Genomic DNA, 21379 nt, shown 5'->3' on the forward strand with positions numbered 1-21379 from the left:
TATTTTGTTAAAAAGGACTCCTGTATTTGGGAATCAATTTGCTATACATAATGCTAAAAGAAAAGACAAAAGAATGTATTTTTCCCAAGAAAACAGTTCCCACCCCCAGAAGTCTTACTGATTGGAAATGCTGGCTTGATTGACAATTGTTTTCTTCATTGTAGGCATCTGTACAATACTTGATACATTATTACTAATCTGTAATCATATTTTGTCACTATTCTTGACAAATAACTTTGAAGGAAAATGAATGATGGCATCGTCTTCTTGATCAATTATTGGAGGGTATAGAGGCTAATGATTTTTAAAGTGTATGGCACCAAAATATTTAAAAGGCTTTAAAAAATTAAGAAGTGCCCTTTAGATTTGGGAACAGCACCGTGAAACAAAAAACTGTATTATAATCTGTCACTAGATATTATCGTAAATTCCCTTGCAAAAACTGTTTAGGAACTATTTTGGTTTCCTCTTAAAATTCTCCTTAAATTCTAGAATGGTATGAAGTGTCAAATATGTCATAAAACCATATTTTATTTTTGTTATCATTTAATTAATTTTACTAATAAACCTAAGTAAAGATAAGAAATTCAGTAACTAAAAGTTTCTTCTCACATTTATTTAATAAGCATTTAACATATATTTTGTGAAGGTTAACACCCCCTCTCCCTCCACAATTCTCTTACAGATTTATCTGTTTCATGCTTTTCCTTACTTAACTTTATCCCTGTACCAGATATCGGTTGACCTCATTCTGTCCCAAGCCAGCCCTTCCCCTTTGCTCTTGACCTCATTCTCTTGTTTCCTTTGAGACTTCACTCTAATATCATTCTTCTTCTCTGTTTCTGGCTGACTCTTTCTCTTTTGCTCTCTCTTGCCCTCATCTGAAGCTTTACCCTCTTTGTTCTCTTTCCATCCCCTCAGCATGTAAGTAAATTCAAGTGTCTCCCATCCTGGGCAAGGGGAAGCCTTTTCTGACTCCATTTCCCTCTCTGGCTTTTGTTTAGTCTCTCTTTCCTTCATTTCTTTCATTCCTGTGTCTCTTTGGTGATATCGTCTAGGAATCACAATTACTAGTTACTAATTCCATGTCCTTTCCCTGTGTATGATCCCTCTGCATTCTATCTTCTGGCTGTTCCACTTAAATATAACAAGATATCAGTATCTACCTAATTTGGCTGATCCAAGGGGTATTTTACAGTCCTTATTTTACTGGATATACTGACTATCTGAAACTGTGGACCACTCCGTCCTTTTTGAAATCTGTTCAGTATTGGCTTTTTTGACACTTAACTCTATGACAGTTTCTATTCCCTGTCCATCATAAACTCCTTTTATTTTTCTCACCTTAAATATTAACATTTATCAAGGCCAGACCCTAACTCATTCTTTGCATTGCACACATCTTCTTTGGTAGATTGAATCCACTTTGTGGTTTTATATGCTATTGACTCATAAATCTCTTCTTTAGGCTTCAGACTACCTACAGAACATCTCAAAGTGGCTGTCTCATTGTACATAAATCCCTACAAGCACTGTTTCTTCTTCCATATATATATATATTTTTTTTGGGAGGGCAGGGGTGGCATCGCGTGGCTTGCGGGATCTTAGTTCCCCGACCAGGGATCGAAGTGAGAATGCCAAGTCCTAACCACTGGACTGCCAAGGAATTCCCTTTCCATGTATTCTTATCAGTTGGTGGCACTACCAGAATTATCCAAACTAGAAACCTAAGAGTTATCCTTGATTCCTTGTACCGTTTTACTATCTATACCTTATTAATTACCTCCCCCTGAATATTTCTTGAATTTACTCCTGCTCTGCCCCTTTTATCACTGTCCTCATCTGGGTCTTCACCTTCACTCTCCCAGTCTTCTGAAACAGTCCCCTTGCCTTCATCTTGATTCTTTCCAATCTGTCTTCTACACTATAATCAGAGTTACCTTATTAAATACTTACTTCACCCTGCTTCTCCTGGGAAACCCTTCAGTGGTTCCCTATTGCTTTTAGGATAATTTCTTTAATATGTCATAGAAATCCCACCATAAACTAGCCACTCTCATCTCTTCCGCTTCTTGCCTCAAATTTCACAGTCCAGTAATACTGACTTTCTTATAAATTTCCCCACATAGCATGCTATTTTTCCTTCTCTGATTTTGTAGGAGCTGCCTCCTTTGCCAGCAATGCCTTCCTTCTGTCCTTTGACTGGCCAACATCTGTACTCTAGGTGTCATTCTCTCCAAGAAGCTTTCATTCATCCCAGTCACTCTCCATGGTAACTGGTATCTGTCACTATTATTGTACTTACCACATTGTCTTTTGAAGACAAGGATGGTACTGTGTCTTAATCATCTGCATGGCCCCTGCATCTAGCATAGTGCCTAATACATAGTTTATCTTCAATAAATATTTTATGGTATGACTAAGAGAGGATATAGGTCAGATAACACCATTGACATTTTAAATCTAACATCTGTGATCCATCTTGAAAGTACCACTTCATAGACTCATTGTGAGGGTTAACAAGTAAAATTTCCAAGTTGGCTTTTATCAGGAAACAGTGCTAAGCAAACCCCCTCCCCTGCCTTCTCCTTGCCCCCCCCCCCCGCCACATGCACATCATTCATGTGTCACATCTTGCTGTTTGAGCATTTGGGGATTCCTGTAGGTCTCAGTTCATGTCCATTAATGATGACAGAGGCCTGTTGCTCCCAAGAATGACTGCCATTCATAGCACAAATGGCCTAAAGAGTGTATCCAAAGTGCTGAAGGACATCAGAGGAGGGAAAGGGTCTCCGTTCACTTCCTCAGGGAATGTGAGTTGTGGTTTCTCTGAAAGTAGATTAAATTCAAATGGTGTATGTTAACATGCTTTTTAAAAAAAATCAAGACAAATGGAAAGAAAAAAGGGAGGGAGAAGGAAATATGTAATTTTTTTAAGGAGAAATATATGTACTTTAAAATTTTAATTTAGACATTTCAAACCCTACATTTGCATGTTTCCAAGCCTGTTTTTGCCACATTTCAGAAGAAAAATAGAAACTAGGAGGTGTATTTTATACTTTTTGTTTTGTATATTTTACTTTCCTTTGGAATCTAAGTACCTTTATGATTTGTGCTTTTTTCCCTGCATTCTTGCTGTTCTTACAGATCCTTCTGTTTTAAGAGGCCCTCTCCTAGGCCACACCGATGCAGTCTGGGGTTTGGCTTACAGCGCAGCGCACCAGCGTTTGTTGTCCTGTTCAGCAGATGGCACTCTCCGTTTATGGAATACAACCGAGGCTGCTCCAGCCCTGAGTGTATTTAATGATAATCAAGGTACATACTTTTTTTCCGTTATTTTACTCAGTGTTTTATAAAATTATTCTAAAAAGAACAAATAAATAAATGATTCTACAAACTCTTACTGTTTAAATTTAATTTGAAGGTTGTTTTTAAGCAGTAAAAATATATTTGCTTGAATTTCCAACTTAGTATGTATAAGTTTAAAAAGCATACTATTTGGTGAAATAGCATGCCTTTTTTGAATTTTTAAAAATTGAGATATGATTTCTGTACAGTAAAAAACAGATATCAAGGGTACATTTTCATGAGTTTGACAAATACATAAAACTCTTGCACCTATCAAGATAGAACATTTCCTTCACTGCCCCTAAAGTTTCTTTGTGTTCTTCCCAGTCATCCACCTTCCCCATTCCTAACCAGCGGTACCCACTGTTGTGATTTCTTTCATTATAAATTAGTTTTGTCTATTCTAAAACTTCACATAAATGAAATCATACAATGTGCACTCTTTTTGTATCTGACGTTTACTCTCACGTGTTCTTGTGATTCATCCATGTGGTAATAAGCATTAATAATTTATTTTTATTGTTTAGTAGTAAGTATTTCCTTAAACCACTGTGTTTATCATTTAACTCTTCATGAACATTTGGGTTGTTTCCATTTTTTCCTATTATGAACAAAGCTGCTGTGAATTTTTTTTTTTTTTTTTTTTAATCACAGGCAGGTAAAGACCTGGAAATAGAATTTCTGGGCTTTAGAATTAGAATTGTGTGTTTTAACTTTATGTGAAATTGCCAGACTTTCTTTGAAAGTAGTTGTTCCATGTTACACCACTGACTGCACCGTGTGAGAATTCCAGTTGCTCTACATCCTTAATTACAAACATTTGGTGTTGCGGATATATTTAATTTTAGCCATTTTGGTGGGTGTGTAGCAGTATTTCATTGTGATTTTAATTTGTATTTCCTTGGTGGCTAATTATTCTGAGCACCTTTTTTGTGTGCTCATTGGCCATTAATGTACCTTCTGGAAGATACACATTTTTGAACTGTTAGCTTATTTAGATTTTGAACCAGATTTTAAAAATCAGATTATATTCACATATACATAGAATTATATTTTTTTATGTTTATAAATAAGTTCCAAGCTTTACCCTATTCTAGATGATAAATAAAAATACCTTCTTTATTCTTGAGCTGCCATAACTTGTGCCTAGGTTTTGATGAGTTGCCTGCATTTGATATTTGCATAACTCTACCAATAAATAACAATTTGAGTTTTTACTTCTTAAATTCCATACTTTTAGAGAGTTAGAATTCCTATTGAGAGATGGGCTTTTAAAATGAAGAATTCCTGTGATGCCCCTCTAAACCCCAGGTTGATTTGAGGTGGAAGCAGAAAAACTTGTAGTCCATATGTTTTCCATTTATTTCTAAATAAAGGCTTGGATTCAATGAATACAGTAGCTGTGAGTGGTAGAAGATGTGGTAAACAAGTAAGGATGATAAAATAGACTAGGACTAAGAGTAATGAAAGAAACAATCTGCACTGAATGACTATGAGCTAATTCTTATTCTAATGTTGAGCCTTATTTACTTCTTATACCACTGTTTGTTTTGCTATATTCTAAGCACATTGTGAAGTAGACCCTCTAACTGCCATTCTCTTCGAATATGTTCTGACTCTTAGAATTGGGAATCCCTGCCTCTGTGGATCTAGTGAGCAGTGACCCGAGCCATATGGTAGCATCATTCAGCAAAGGATACACAAGCATCTTTAACATGGAAACACAACAACGCATTCTCACTTTAGAATCCAACCTAGATTCAAGTATGTATACCAATTTTAAGTAGTCTGTGTTTGGATCAATTTTTTAAACGTTATCAGAATTATAACTACTAGAGTCAACTATGAAAAACACTTGTCATTATAAAGTGTTCTGCCTCAAAATCATATAACACAGTTATTAGAAGGATATAATGATTTACAGTTGATTTTAAGTCTTTAGGTTAAGTTTATTCACATGTATAACTATACTGTTTGAAGTAGCATTTGAGCTATTCTAAAGAGAAGTCAAGTTTAATTTTATACCAAATGCTTAGTTTTCAATTCCATTTGAAGACAATAATATTTATTCTGAATACAGGCATATCTTGGAGTTTTTGCGGGTTCAGTTTCAGACCTTCGAAATAAAGCACATATTGCAACAGAGTGAGTCACATGAAGTTTTTGCTTTCCCAGTGCATATAAGAGTTATGTTTAGTCTATAGTACAGACTGTTAAGTGTGTACATATCTTAATTTAAAAGTACTTTATTGCTGAAAAATGCTAACCACCATCTGAGCCTTCAGTGAGTCATAATCTTTTTGCTGGGGGAGGGTCTCGCCATGATGTTGATGGCTGCTGACTGATCAGCGGGTGGTTGCTGAAGGTTGGGTGACTGTGGTAATTTCTTAAAATAAGACAGCAGTGAAGTTTGCCGCATTGACTGACTCTTCCTTTCACGAACAACTTCTCTGTAGCATGCGTTGATGTTTGATAGCATTCTACCCACAGTAGAACTTCTCTTGAAATGGGAATCAATCCTCTCAAACCCTGCCGCTGTTTGATCAACAGGATTTTTGTAATTATGTAATCCTTTGTTGTCATTTCAACAATCTTCACAGCAGCCTCACCAGGAGTAGATTCTATCTCAAGAAACCACTTTCTTTGCTCATTCATAAGAAGCAATTCCTCATCCATTCAAGTTTTATCATGAGATTGCAGCAATTCAGTCACATCTTCAGGCTCCACTTCTAATTCTAGTTCTCATGCTATTTCCTCCACACCTGAAGTTACTTCCTTCACTGAAGTCTTGAACCCCTCAAAGTCATCCATGAGGGTTGGAACTAACCTATTCCATACTCCTGTTCATGTTGACATTTTGACCTCTTCCCATGAATCACAAATGTTCTTTTTTTTTTTTTTTTGGGGGGGGTACGTGGGCCTCTCACTGTTGTGGCCTCTCCCGTTGCAGAGCGCAGGCCCAGCGGCCACGGCTCACGGGCCCAGCCGCTCTGCGGCACGCGGGACCCTCCCAGACTGGGGCACGAACCCGCGTCCCCTGCATCGGCAGGCGGACTCTCAACCACTGCGCCACCAGGGAAGCCCCACAAATGTTCTTAATGGCATCTGGAATGGTAAATCCTTTCCAGAAGATTTTCAATTGGCTTTGCCCAGATCCATCAGAGAAATTACTAGCTATGGCAGCTGTAGCCTTATGAAATGTATTTCTTAAATAATAAGACTTGAAAGTCGAAATTACTCCTTGATCCATGGGCTGTGGAATGGAGGTTGTGTTAGCAGGCACGAACAAAACATGAATCTCATTGTACATCTTCATTAGAGCTCTTGGGTGACCGGGTGCATTGTCAGTGAACAGTAATATTTTGAAAGGAATCTTTTTTTCTGAGCAGTAGGTCTCAAGAGTGGGCTTATAATATTCAGTAAACCATGTAGTAAACAGATATGCTGTCATCCAGGCTTTGTTTTTCCCTTTATAAAGCAGAGGCAGAGTAGATTTAGCATAATTCTTAAGGGCCATAGGATCTTCAGAATGGTAAATGAACATTGGCTTCACCTTCAGGTCACCAGCTGCATTAGCACCTAACAAGAGAGTCAGCCTGTTCTTTGAGGCTTTGAAGCCAGGCATGACTTCTCTCTAGCTATGAAAGTCCTAGGTGGCATCTTCTTCCAATAGAAGGCTGTTTCATCTACATTGAAAATCTGTTGTTTAGTGTAGCCACCTACATTCATTATCTTAGCTGGATCTTCTAAGTAACTTGCTGCAGCTTCTATATCAGCACTTGCTGCTTCACTTTGCACTTTGATGTTACAGAGACAGTACTTCTTCCCTTAAATCTCATGAACCAACCTCTGCTAGCTTCAGACTTTTCTTCTGCAGCTTCGTAACCTCTCTCAGCCTTCATAGAATTGAAGAGAGTTAGGACCTTGCTCTGGATTAGGCTCTGGCTTAAGGGAATGTTGTGGCTGGTTTGATTTTCTATCTAGCCCCCTAAGACTTTCTCCATACTGTTTTGCTTTCTTATCATTCATGTGTTCACTGGAATAGCACCTTCAGTTTCCTTCAAGAACTTTTTCTTTGCATTCACAACTTTTGGCTGACTGGAGCAAGAGGCCTAGCTTTTGGCTTGTCCTTTCCACATGCCTTCCTCGCTAAGCTTAACCATTCCTGGCTTTTAATTTAAAGTGAGAAGTGTGCAAATCTTCCTTTCATTTGAGCACTTGGTCATTGTAGGGTTACTGATTGGCCTAATTTCAATATTGTTGTGCCTCAGAGACTAGGAAGGCCCAAGGAGAAGGAGAGAGATGGGGTTACAGCTGGTCGGTGGAGCAGTCAGAACACACACGACATTTATCAAGTTCACCGTCTTATATGTGTGCACTTCATGGCACCCTAAAACAAATACATTAGTAATATCAAAGATCGGGGACCACAGATCACCATAACAAATATTAATAATGAAAAAGTTTGAAATATTGCAAGAATCACCAAACTGTGACATAGACACGAAGTGAACAAATTCTATTGAAAAAATGGAACCAATAGACTTGCTAAATACAGGGTTGCCACAGACCTTCAATTTTTAAAACAACACAATATTTGCAAAGCACAATAAAATGAGATAGACCTGTATAAAATAAATCTGTTTTTCATTTCTCATAATTTTACTTTTTTAAAGAATAGTTGCTGTGCAATATTATATGTTATAGGTGTACAGTATTGTCATTCACAATTTTTAAAGGTTATATATACTCCATTTATAGTTATTATAAAATATTGGCTGTATTCCTCATGTTGTACAATATATCCTTGTAGCTTATTTTATTTTTATTTTTTTATTTTTTTAAAATGTCTAAATACTTTTTTTTAATTTTTATTGGAGTATAATTGCTTCACAATACCGTGTTAGTTTCTGTTGCACAACAAAGTGAATCAGCCATATGCATACACGTGTCCTCATATCCCCTCCCTCTTGAGCCTCCCTCCCATCCTCCCTATCCCACCCCTCTAGGTCATCGCAAAGCACCGACCTCTAGACACAAGACAATCAGAGCTCCAGCTCCATTTCTCTGATTCATCTGGCTGCCTTCCTCCTTTATGTGCTGGCTTTTTCCTCAGCCTAACTTGCCCCGTGGTCACAACATGGCTGCCAGCATACCTGGAACAACCTGCTCCCTTGTTTATTTCCAACAAGAGAGGCGACCTCACCCTGAAAAACATACGATTAAAGTTTTTCCTTCCTGTCTGTCTGATACATCTTGGGACACAGCCCACCCTTGAATAGTCACGATCAACTGGAGAGAGCCCTGGGATGATGGGCTCAAGCCTGTGGTCCTGAAGCAGTCACCAGCAAGGGGGACTACACACACACACACACACGCACACGCACACGCACACGCACACGCACACACACGCACACACACGCACACACACACACACCACACACACACCACACACACACACACACACACACACATATAAAACCATCCTTGGCATAGACTTGGAATTGGGATCCTCCCCAGGAGCTGGGGATAGACCAGCTTCCTTTGAGCCCTCTGGCTACATTTATTCATTTACCAAGTTGGGTTGTGTTATAAAGGAGGAAGCAGGGAAGCAGGTGCTCTGCTTAGGCAACCAAGAGTGTCCGGTGCAGATAGCTTGACTCAGGGCACATCTTCAAGGAGCCTGGTGCATCCTTAGCCAACATATTGACAAAAGGCAAAAGTTTCCCCTGCCTCCCTTGCCTGTTTGGCTTGCACTTTTCTTTTGGTGTTTCTTTGAGATAAAAGAAAGAAAGAATTGGAAAAAGAAGGGAAATAGAAAGAAAAACTACTGTCCTCTCTGGCTTTCTCTCTCTCCCTCTCCCCACCCCCTCCACTACACAGAATCCTGGGGATTGTAATAGTGACCACTGATGTCATGGCAACAGGAAATGCAGTATTATGGGCTGAGCCCAGAGGAATATTATCTGTATAAAGTTTTTTTTTTTTCAGTGACTATGAACTTCTTTTTTGTATTTTTTATTTTTTTAACATCTTTATTAGAGTATAATTGCTTTACAATGGTGTGTTAGATTCTGCTGTATTGAAAAGTGAATCAGCTATATGTATACATACATCCCCATATCCCCTCCCTCTTGTGTCTCCCTTCCACCCTCCCTATCCCCCCCACCAGGTGGTCACAAAGCACCGAGCTGATCTCCCTGTGCTATGCGGCTGCTTCCCACTAGCTATCTATTTTATGTTTGGTAGTGTATATATGTCCATGCCACTCTCTCACTTTGTCCCAGCTTACCCTTCCCCCTCCCCGTGTCCTCAAGTCCATTCTCTAGTAGGTCTGCGTCTTTATTCCTGTCCTGCCCCTAGGTTCTTCATGACCAGTTTTTTTTTAAGAATCCATACATATGTGTTAGCATACAGTATTTGTTTTTCTCTTTCTGACTTACTTCACTCTGTATGACAGACTCTAGGTCCATCCACCTCACTACAAATAACTCAATTTCGTTTCTTTTTATGGCTGAGTAATATTCCATTGTATATACGTGCCACATCTTCTTTTTCCATTCACCTGTTGATGGACACTTAGGTTGCTTCCATGTCCTGGCTATTGTAAATAAAGCTGCAGTAAACATTGTGGTACCTGACACTTTTTGAGTTATGGTTTTCTCAGGGTATATGCCCAGTAGTGGGATTGCTGGGTCGTATGGTAGTTCTATTTTTAGTTTTGTAAGGAACCTCCATACTGTTCTCCATAGTGGCTGTATCGATTTACATTCCCACCAACAGTGCAAGAGGGTTCCCTTTTCTGCACACCCTCTCCAGCATTTATTGTCTGTAGATTTTTTGATGATGGCCGTTCTGACCAGTGTGAGGTGATACCTCATTGTAGTTTTGATTTGCATTTCTCTAATGATTAGTGATGTCGAGCATCTTTTCATGTGTTTGTTGGCAATCTGTATAGATCCTCTGCCCCCCCAATGGTTCCCCAATTTCTCCCTTCGGCATGGGTTCCCTTCCCCTCCCCCATCCATCCCTCAGGGGTGCCAGTCCCGTCCCGCCTCCACTTCTCCGCCCCCTTCACTCCCCACCACGCCCCACATCCTACCCGGTCGCTGGGGGTTCCTCCCGTCCCCTTAGGTGTCCGTGGTCCCCCACCAGTGCCTGGTAGGTGCCCTAGTTGTGAGGAGATGCAAGTTCCGCGTCCTCCTAGTACGCCGTCTTGACTTCGCCCTCTCTTAGTAAATTTAAAATCATGCTTAGATATATGACCTAAAGCTACTGTAATAAAATAAAAAGCCAATATGAAATTAAGAAGGATGTTAGCATTTTTCAAATTACCTTCAGAGAGTATGGTCAATTCTTTGAACGTCCTCAACGTAAATGTTGATTTTAATGACTGCTACAAATTAATAAGGTCTCAAGTCAGTGAGTGAGATGGATAAGCTAAACTAGGCAATTCCATTTCTCCCTCACAATGTATAACTGTAAAGTCATATGACTTTTTGCCTGATACTAGAAGCATTTTCTGAAGAAGAATGCCAAGAACGTTTTGAGCAAAGGCAGCATTCTTGGAATAAGTGATAACTATTTCGAGTTATAATAATATGTCCTGACATTTCCTAAGTTATCAGTTTGATTACTTTAGAGTTATATAAAGCAAATTTCTTTCTTTCTACTGTGACTCCCTTAGCTGTTTATATTTGACTATGTTATTGTATTCTGGAATTTAGCAGGTGTTTTTTTAAATTAAAGTTCAGACCAAACATGTTTTAAGGTAAAAGTGAATTTCATATAGTTTAAAAGGATGAAAGATGTTTGTTGTTAGAATCAGAATAAATTACCTTTCTTCTTATTGATGGCAGTGGTGATTTGACTATGATTAAGTTAAAGGTAGTTGAAGCAGGTAATTGGGTACTTGTGAACCCATTGGAAAGGTAAACTATTTTTAGATCATAAGCTGAATATAAATATTTGGAGGATTCTTTTAGACTCTTTGTTAGAATGATGGCTAGTAGGCCTTCAGTTTATTTCTAGTGTTCTTTGTATTTTGCTTACTTTTACTTGTCTGATTTACCATCACCTGGAGAAATTTCCTTAAAAAGTATTACTAAATAAGAATTTTCTTTTGCCTGATTTCTATCATGCTTCTTTTCTAGATCTCAAAGTAATTGAAGCTATCCTCAGAAACTTCTCTCCCAAAATATATCGGATACTTTACTTAAAGTATTTGTATTTTGTTGTTATTCTCCTGCTAGACCTTACAGTAGATATTGGTCAGTGGTGTGTTATCTCTGGAGGAAAAAATATCCATAGGCTGAATTTTTAATCTAAAGTCTTTGTTTAGGACCATTTAAAATGAATATAACTGACCCAGAGCTTACTCCACATGGTCAAGTGACTTTTTGTTGTGCACTTAGATAACAGGCTGGGTGGCCGCCTGCCATTAGCATTGGAAAAAGACTACCTTCAGCTTTTAAGATGTCATATTTCTAGGTACCACATGAAAATCCAATAGAGTAGACTAATGTTGGAGCTATTTTTAGCTATGCATCACTGTATTTTCTATTATGAGTGTAACTTCATGATACCTATTCAAAGAAGAGTTTCAAAAACAGTACAAGAATTCTTGGTTAACCTTCACCCAGATTCACCAGTTTTTAACATTTTGCCATATTTGTCACATTTACTTTATCATTCTCTGTGTATAATTTAAAATTCTGAGCCATTTAAGAGACGTTATATACCTATTATATACCTATACCCCTAGATCCTTTAGCATGTAATTCCTATGAATAAGGACATTCTCTGACAGCACATTACATTATCAAAATCAGGAAATTTGACATTGACACATGCTGTTATTGTTTACACTCAAATTTGCCAGTTGTCCCAATAATGTACTTTATAAGGACATCCCTTCTCCCAAGACCATGATATAATAATTAGTTTTTAACTTTGACATATCTTAAATTAGTGTTATCTTTGTGTAGATTTTCCCTTTTTTTCTTGTAAAAAGTATTGTAACAAAAATCACTAATTAAACTTAAGTTCTTAATAATTGATTTCCACTTCATAAAAGGCTGTCAGGAGGAACTTGTGATAGTTTAGGTAGCGATTTTGGCAGTTGCCTGATTTGCATGAGTCATCTAGTTGGGATAGAGGTAGAAATTAGAATAGGTACTAGCTTTGTTACCATGATTTTGGGGAAGTCACCGATGTTTTCTGGACCTTGGTTCATTCACTGTGTTATGAACCTAATGACATGTGGCCTGCCTGTCTCATTGTGTGTATAATTAAGATCTCTTTGAACACAATTAAGTAGTATGCAAAAAAATACTATTAGGATGCTATTTTCAGATTCCAAACATGGTAGACTGTTAAATGACCATTTCTATTATGAGAAAGAGAAGATTAAAGAGTTAAAAATTCTCTTTGTCACGTTTATCTTTAGATGATAACCATGTGATAAAGAGCTCTGTATCTAGAATGAGCTGAGATTTAAGTTTGGGAATTATCTATGTGAAGTAATGATGGAATTTTATTAAAGTAGCAAAAGTATCATAGAACACTGTAGGATGAGAAATGTCAGTGGCTCTGGGCTAAGCTCTAGGTGGCATCCATTGATAGCAGGTGGTGGAAAAGGAAATTCTAATTCCCAGGTACTTCTAGGTTTGTCAGTAGAGTGTTGCTCAGGAGATTCTCATTTCCTAACATCTCAATTATGAACACAATTGCAGAATAAATGAACTAAAGACAAGTTAAAGTCATATCATTTACTTTTCCAATCTCTTAGGTGAATATTCAGTTCTTTTTTGTGTGAAGAAATAGTAGCTTTGACAAATTTGTATTGCTCTTTAATTTTTTCTTTTTAGCAGCCACCTCTTCCTGCCAAATAAATAGAGTCATCAGTCATCCCACTCTTCCCATCAGCATCACTGCTCATGAAGACAGGCATATCAAATTCTATGATAACAATACAGGTAAGAATTTATTTAAATTGATTATTGTTAAAGCAAAAAAAAAAAAAAAATCCCAGCTGTAATTTTGGTGTCTGTCAGTGGCTTTATAGTAAGCGAATAGGCACTGAAACACAAATCCTCTCCCAGATCAGTTTCTTTTTACTCCATCTAAATCTGCTAAGAACTAGTCTTCACGATAGCATATAGAATCATCTTGGTTTATTTAATAGTAAATAGGTGTTATATTTTGGCCCTAGAGCCAAGGTTATTACTAGGAACACAATGAAAAATTCATTCAGATACCAATAAAATGATCTCTTGTTTTGAATATATTGTGGAAAAGTAGAAATTTACTGGAAGTAGAGGCATATGATCATTACAGATGGCAAACCCCTGAGTCATTTCATTTATTTTATTTGTTTTTCCATGGACTAAATTTTTTCTGTATTATAATACTGATTATTTGGTCCTGACTGATTTGCACTGAGGTATGGAGGCTTTCCCAATTTTTATTAGCTTATATTTCACTAGTCTAAAGGAAATGCATGAAGAGCTGGTTGGGAGAACAACTCACTGTATTAGCAGCCATATTTACCTGAGTATCTGCTCCTGGCTTTGTAAATGTGTTGACTTCTGCTAACTTTGCTTAGCTGCAAGTGATGAATAATTTAACATTTCTAATCTCTTTCTATGTACTGTTTCCACCAAAATTGTGGCCAGGTTTTCTCTCTGTTACTTTGTCTTTGTCTCAGTATTTTCTTCTGCTTCCACAAAACAGATAATTTGCCTGTAGCTAAAGGATGCAAAGTCAGTGATGAATAATGTCTGAGTTTTAGTTAATGAACATGGCTTAAAGGAATATGTGTGTACAAATTAATGACTTCCAATTTGTGAAAGACAAAAATATAATCTGAAATTTGAGCTTTTGTTTCTCATTATCATCATGGCCAGAGCAGGGAGGGAGACATGTGTTGTTTTCGCAGTTGGAAAAGCTATTGATGTAGAGACTACACAGAGAGGGGTGACTGGCGAAGCCAGTACAGCGAGGTAGCTGGCTTGTATTCAGGATAAGGTAAACTATTACTAAAGAGTAACAATCTCTTTTTCCAAAGGCAAACTGATCCACTCGATGGTAGCCCACCTAGAAGCTGTTACAAGTTTAGCAGTTGATCCAAATGGCCTGTACTTAATGTCTGGCAGTAAGTACAACTATGGATTATTTATTTATTCTTACCATTTTTATATTTAATGTAATTTTTCTCTTAATTTCTTTTCTTTTGATATAGGTCATGACTGTTCAATACGTTTATGGAACCTAGAAAGTAAGACGTGTATCCAAGAGTTCACAGCTCATCGGAAAAAGTTTGAAGAATCAATTCATGATGTAGCTTTCCACCCATCCAAATGCTATATAGCCAGTGCTGGGGCTGATGCACTGGCTAAAGTCTTTGTATGACACAATGCATCATCTTCACCTTCTAGCTCTTTATAAATAATCAACTGCACAAAAGAGATACAGAAGACCGGGGCAAGAGTCAACCCATCCAGCCCTTTTGTTCTGCTGAAGGAGCACAGAGAACATTTGTTAAAGTATAGTTTTGCAATTCGTTTTCTAAAACTAAGGTTTGTTCAGGTTGCTGCAAGCTCAGCTGAATCTGTGAGCCTGAAAACTTTAAAATTTTTCCCGAAATAGGAGCTTTTATTTCTGAGGTTGTTCTAATTCGCTAGGCAGGCCTGAGCGAAGAACATAGGTTTAGCTTGCCCCTATTGAGTAAATAGGGCACATTATAAGGGATAATTAAAAAGGTTGATGGCTGGGAATGAGTAGAGGAAGAGTGGAAATTTAGACCTAGTTCTCCCCTGAGAAATCTTGTTAAACATATTAGGTAGTCAAAACAGTAATCTTTATCATATCTGCTGTACTAACCCCTATGTGCATAATGACCAGGCAGTGTTAAAATGCATTTTTAATTTAGCTCTCCTTTCAACTGTTCTCATGAAGCACCTGGGAAAACATTTTACCTATTAGAGGGAAAAAAAGAAATGCAATAACATGTTAAATATATTATTATTCAGAAATGCTAAACAAATATTTAGTTTTTAAGCAGATTTCTATATTGTATTACATTTTTGAAAATAGATTTGGTACCATTCTAAAGTTTAGCTGTCAAAAACACTCACCATTATGAAGAATAGTTGATAGAGTCTGCTTTTACTAAAAGATTTAACTTATTCAGGTTTAAGATTCTGTTTATTTTTAATGGCAAGCAGGTCATATCTTTATAATAATTTCTGTTAATTTTAAAATTCATTTTATTCATGTGATGTTTATAGTACCAGAGTGATTATTTCCTATCAATGAAATCTTACCTTTCAGTGGTTGAAAAGCTGGAAGTTATTTGCAAGTACTTATTTATCAAAACCCACATAACCATGCTTCAGATGATCTCTACTGTTTCTTCTTTGTCTCTTACATTCAAATTATCTGACACCTACCAAAAATAGTTAATAATTATTATGTTTTAATAGTCCAAAGGATATGGTTAACCTCAGGCAGCTGCTTTTGCAGAAGTACTAAATAAAGCAAATGTTTTTTGCCCCAGGAATTCCCTTATTAATATCTCCAAGAAGAAGAACCTCTTGGAAATCTGGATGGAATAGTTTGGTGTATAATATTGGTTAAAGCGTTCTTTCTTTCTTTCCCTCTCCCTACCCACCTCCAGTGTCTAATTGGAATACACAGCATGTTTTAGTAGGCAGTGAATCAATACTGTTTCTGGGGAAAACCATTCTTGAAGGACCAGGGTTCCCTAAGCGCACCTTACCTATGACCCACATATGGTCAACTCTTGGGATTTCCGTGACCCCACTGTCTGGACCCAGTATATAGACCTCATCCCTACAACTGTCTCACCTCTCCTCACACTCTTTCTTATTTGCCCAAAATGTCAGAGACCAATCTGGAAATTAGAAATAAGTTACTAATACCCAAATTTTCAGCAAAATGTATTTTTAATAGGCTCTCAGACTTAAAAAAAGTCCATATCCATAAATATTTAACCTTTTAATGTAATTCCTACATTCCTATGCCCATGTATTCCATTAGCATAACAATGGCACTTCTGATAATATGTACATCTACTACTCCCTGAAGAAGTATTATCACGATAGTGTCAATCAACAGCTTTTCTTTAAAATTTCTGCTTATCTGCCTCTGGAATTCTGTAGTATACAGGCAAGTTTTCTTTAAAGACCTGTGTTAAATTTGCCTAATTGATATACAGATATGCTTTAATATTTTGACACAGCTACCTTGTCATTTCATCTGTGCTTTGGTTCACAGTGGGCTCAAGGGACTCCTTTGTGTATTCAAATGATTTGACCTGGATATGAGCTACCAGTTAAATGTTTATATTCCCATGCAGGTATAGAATTCCACATTGTGTTTGGCGAATTCCTCTTTTGATTGTTCACAAAGTAAATAAATGATGTTGCTGACCTAACATTTGTAGAAGGATACTGGAAAATTCCAGTCAGGTGCTCTTAATTGGCAGATTTGTGATGGATGTGACTACAGGCTATTGTTCTACCAATTATTGCTTTAATTACTTTCCAAGGTCCGCAGTGCCTGCTTTCCTTCTGTCACTGGAATTCTCAAAACCAAGCCACTCTCTTCACCTGCGTTTTATGCCGCATGGTTGAAATGCATTTTTCTGTTAGTAAGTAGAAAACAACCATGAGATATGTAGACCGTAGTGCAAATGATGGAACTGTTGAAAGTTCCTTAGAAAGCCAGTGCTGTGCTCTTGGAGATTGTACCCAAAAACAGAGATTCTTCTCCACTAGCACTGTTATGATCTCAGTGTAGAAATGAGGCAAAGCTGTCTTCCAACCAGATAGAAGCATATATATGTGTCTGAATTTTCCCTCAGTTTATCAAAAATTCAATGAAAATTGACAAAATGAACAAATTCCAGATTTGAACAGTCACTGAAATGCTGTCATAGTGCTTCATTTGTAAATATTTTGTATGAAATGTATTGGAATAGTATGGAAATCAGCAGGAGATGTGGGTCCCTGCCTTATCTTCACATGCTATGGATACATCTCTGGGAGCTTGCAGCACCCTTCTCAAAACTCAGCTGTCATATGGAGCTCATTTGCTACTTGAACCATAGACAGGTATTTAACATAAGTGATATAATGACCTTCAGTATTTTTCTATTGAACAAGTTTAGCAATTTTTGCCATTAAACAGATAATTAGTTATGCAAAGTATTTAGCTTTTATAATCATTTTAGTTATGACTAAAAGGGGGGGAATTGAGCTGCATCACTGATAACGAACTTTGTGAGAAATTTTTTGTTTATCTGACTTTCATTCCTTCAGTATTCTTGCTATAAATTTCTTTGGGAGATAATGATGAAGATTTATTTGAAAATGTCTAAAATGTATGTATATTTTATAAATATATATTATATATATTGTAGGAATATATATAATATATATAGACTATATATATATATATATATATATATAAAACCATAGGTGCATTTTACTGTTTTGTATGTTCATTTTTGGAGGTAGTGTACACAGCAGGTAATGACGAGTATGATGAGTGTTGTGCTGTTTGCTTCTGCAGTATAATATATAGTTCTAAATGTTTAAATTACTGTATATACTATATTCATTATAGGCTAGCATGCTTGTTTTAAAGACTGTCATTCTAGTTTATTAAAATCTGAATGTAAGAAAACCTGACTATTCAAATGTGAATTGAAAAGTATTCCATTCTCAGTACTGAACTATTTCCATTGAACATTCAGGATTTTTGACAAAACAGATATCATCAAGAAGGCAATAGCTAGAGAAAGAGAGGTGCCTTTAAAAAAAAAAAAATACAAATGCAGCCTTACAGTGAGGATGAGGATTGAGTTTCTTTGTGGGGGAAGGGGTATGAGAGCGAGAGAGAGGGGGAGAGAGAGAGAGAGAGTGTGTGTGTGTGTGTGTGTGTGTGTGTGAGTGTTTGCCAATCTGTGAAGGTCCTGATTTGTGACCATCAATGTCTTTTTAATGTATCTGTTCAACTTCTAGGACTTCAGGGGACATTTCATGCGCTGTCTTCGTGCTCTTCTGAGCACCATAAGTACTTTCCAAGAATTTTGAATGTGAATTCCTAGAAATTTCAGTAGAGAAGAAAATGGCTCTTCTTTCATTGTAAGTCAAGTTCAGGTAGTAGGAGAAATTATTGATTCACCAAAATTATGGGATCTCATGAACGTTGGCTAAGTAAATGTAATTTTTAAAGGCTCACTTTTTTAGCACTTCGTATATTTCCCCTTTACACAAGAGCATGTCATGATTCTTATGTGATGAAGATTCAACTAGTAAAAATCATTTTTAATGATTTTTAAACACCTGAACTAGTTAAAATTCCACCTAAGAATAGTATTTAAATGGCATCTTTCATATCTACCTCTTTGTCATTGCTGCCATTTTTGACTCAAGCAAATCTTTATGACATCTAAAATAATGGTTGGATGCAATTTAAAAATCTGTGTTGGTGCTTTTCTCAGGCTTTGTAATTTAAGTTATATTGAACAAAGATGTCACAAATCAGATTGAAAGGCTTAGAATTAATTTTGATTTTCTTTTGAAAGAACTGCTTAAAATTTATCGTCAATGTTGATAGTGAGTTGGAGATAGTCTCTGGTTAGTATATGTCTGTGTGATGCTTTCAGCCAAGAGCCAAACTGTTACTGATTTACATGGGAAAAGAGCTCTTAAGTATAATTTTCTTCAGCTTACTTTATTCTTTGAAAGCTATTTCAAGGCTATTAAGTACCTAATCATTAATTTTATTTACTCAGAAGTTGCCTCTGTTACTGTGTTGTTTAGTTATTTATATAATTGCATTATTTTGTTTAACACTGGGATTCAGGTTGTACAAAAGTAGTAGCTGACAGAAATTGTATGTATATTTTTCTGAAACGTATCAATTCCTTCAGTTCATTTTAGAAGAAGGTCCAGAAAACTAACATATCTGTGTTTAAAAAACAAAGGACAGATCAGGTCCTTGGTAGATGATTTGAATCATTCTACTTTTGCCACTGAAAGTTTTTTAATTGGCTATATATCCATCATCCAACTGGATCTCAGTGTCATTGTAAAGGATGCCGGGTTCACAGAGTATTAAACAGATTGCATCTTTTTTTTTTAATCCAAAAAAAAAAAAAAAGCGAATATAAAGCCAAACAGAGATCTCTCGATCCCACTTATTTATTCTAGGAGTATTCCTGAAGTGGTGCTTAAGGGTCAGAATTTTCTGGATCTTTGCTAGCCAAGCTTTAGATTTGATATAACTGGGACCACATGCCTGTCATCCCTTGGATGCAAATTAGAAAGTTCATTTTAATTTATATTAACTGTAATGTCTGCCTGGGTTTTTAACAGGCTGTGAACCAGTGAGTGCCTTGTTAATGTAGAATGATTTTTCCCTGGTTGTGTGTTAGCTCCTCTCTGAAAATGTCTTAGAGAATGGTATTTTAGTTGACTTGTAGAGAGCTGCTAAATTTGGTGTCATCAGCAATCAGAAAGCCTTCAGTCTACCACATTACCACCCTCCGTACTTTCTTTTCATTGTTTGGCTGAAGTTTGCCTCTTGTGAGAAACAAATACAACCCCCTTCTCCACACCGCTTTTTTTCCAATCCAGATTAAGAGGTATCCCCTATACCTATCCCAACTATATGATCTAATACCTGTTTTTAGGAGGAACCACTTCTGGTTTTGTAATCCAGAAGGATTACAAATCCTGTAATCTACTGGTTATTTTATGGCTTCTCCACTTCAGTTTACTAGAGCTGACCTCAGGGCATCATCAGTTCAGATTCATCAATAACTCCTTTTCTCCACAGCCCTTCACCCCTCCAACTGGTGATCCCTGGGCCAGACTGTTTGACCTTCAGGTATTTTAAAATTTAGGTGTAATATCAATTAATGTAAATTAATCCAAATGCTAATTTTTGTGGTGCAAGAAGTTTCTTTTGTAAATTCAGGGTATGGATAAGCTAATTAAGATATCCTTTTTTGGTGGCTCTAAGTGTATTATTTGTTTTTAAATAAAGTGTACAAATATAGATAATGTGCTATAGGTGTCTCATGAATTGAAATATTTGTCAGATTTGGAATCTAGTGGGTTTGCAGTTAAAATACTTTAATACAACCTGATTTTGTTTTGGGGGTTAGGTAGTAAAGGGGTGCAGAGAAATAAAAGTGTATTAGACAAAGTAGATGTGAATCCAAAGTAATGAACCGATCTTAATTATTGATTGTAAGGAAGGTGGAGAAATTTATCATTATAGAGAGTTTGGGGCTTTGTAAAACCAGTAAAATTAAAATACCCCACACGATTGGATCATGATACTTTCAGGGACATGTATATTTTTTCTCAAGTGTTCAGTTACGTAATTTAAAAAATTACACATACACATATAAATTTAATGTGCTTTTATTTTTTCTTTGTTTGGCTACTTAACAGGCAAGCATAAGCCTTCTACCCCTTGCTCCTTCAGATCAACATTATTTTTCAAGGGCTTCTGCTCAGAACTCACTGTCTCTTTGTTCCAATCTGGAACCACAATAATATATAGAATCTAAAAGGTACCGCTTCTGGTGTCCTTGAAACTATCCACTGTTCTATGATGTTTCATATGCTGCTGTAGTAATAAGTGTTCTATTCTTTGGTATGTACACATTTTTCAGTAGTGTCAGAAATGTCCCTTTTGTCCCTTGTAATGAGAACTGAGACGTGATTTGCTGGAGTTGTTTTAGAGTCATCTAGCTCAGAAGGTCAAGAGGACTCCAGAAGTTTTTCAGGGATTGATGGACCCTCTGGGGTCAGCCCAGGTTCAGAATGGTATTCTAACCTGCTTTAGGTTTCCCAAGGGCACCACTGAGGTTTTGAAGGGTCCTAGGTTGTCCTGGCACTTAGAGTATTCCCCAGGAACACCTGGAAATCTGGTAGCATCCAATGCTATAACCATAACACATCCCTCCACTTGTTACTTCTCAGTT

The 21379-nt window shown here is 36.9% G+C and overlaps 1 protein-coding gene across 1 annotated transcript in view; it reads left to right on the forward strand.

The window, feature by feature from the left end:
- The window catches only part of STRN (striatin), a 109681-nt gene extending 90128 nt beyond the window's left edge, over positions 1–19553 (forward strand). The window contains exons 14-18 of the mRNA XM_030857938.2: positions 3148–3315; positions 4972–5112; positions 13218–13325; positions 14417–14503; positions 14591–19553. Coding sequence (XP_030713798.1) covers positions 3148–3315; positions 4972–5112; positions 13218–13325; positions 14417–14503; positions 14591–14760 — 674 coding nt within the window. The 3' untranslated portion in view covers positions 14761–19553. The remainder of the gene's footprint in view (positions 1–3147; positions 3316–4971; positions 5113–13217; positions 13326–14416; positions 14504–14590) is intronic.
- The last annotated feature ends 1826 nt before the right edge of the window (positions 19554–21379 follow it).

The sequence above is a fragment of the Globicephala melas genome, chromosome 12 (genome assembly GCF_963455315.2).
Source record: "Globicephala melas chromosome 12, mGloMel1.2, whole genome shotgun sequence".
Taxonomy (NCBI): domain Eukaryota; kingdom Metazoa; phylum Chordata; class Mammalia; order Artiodactyla; family Delphinidae; genus Globicephala; species Globicephala melas.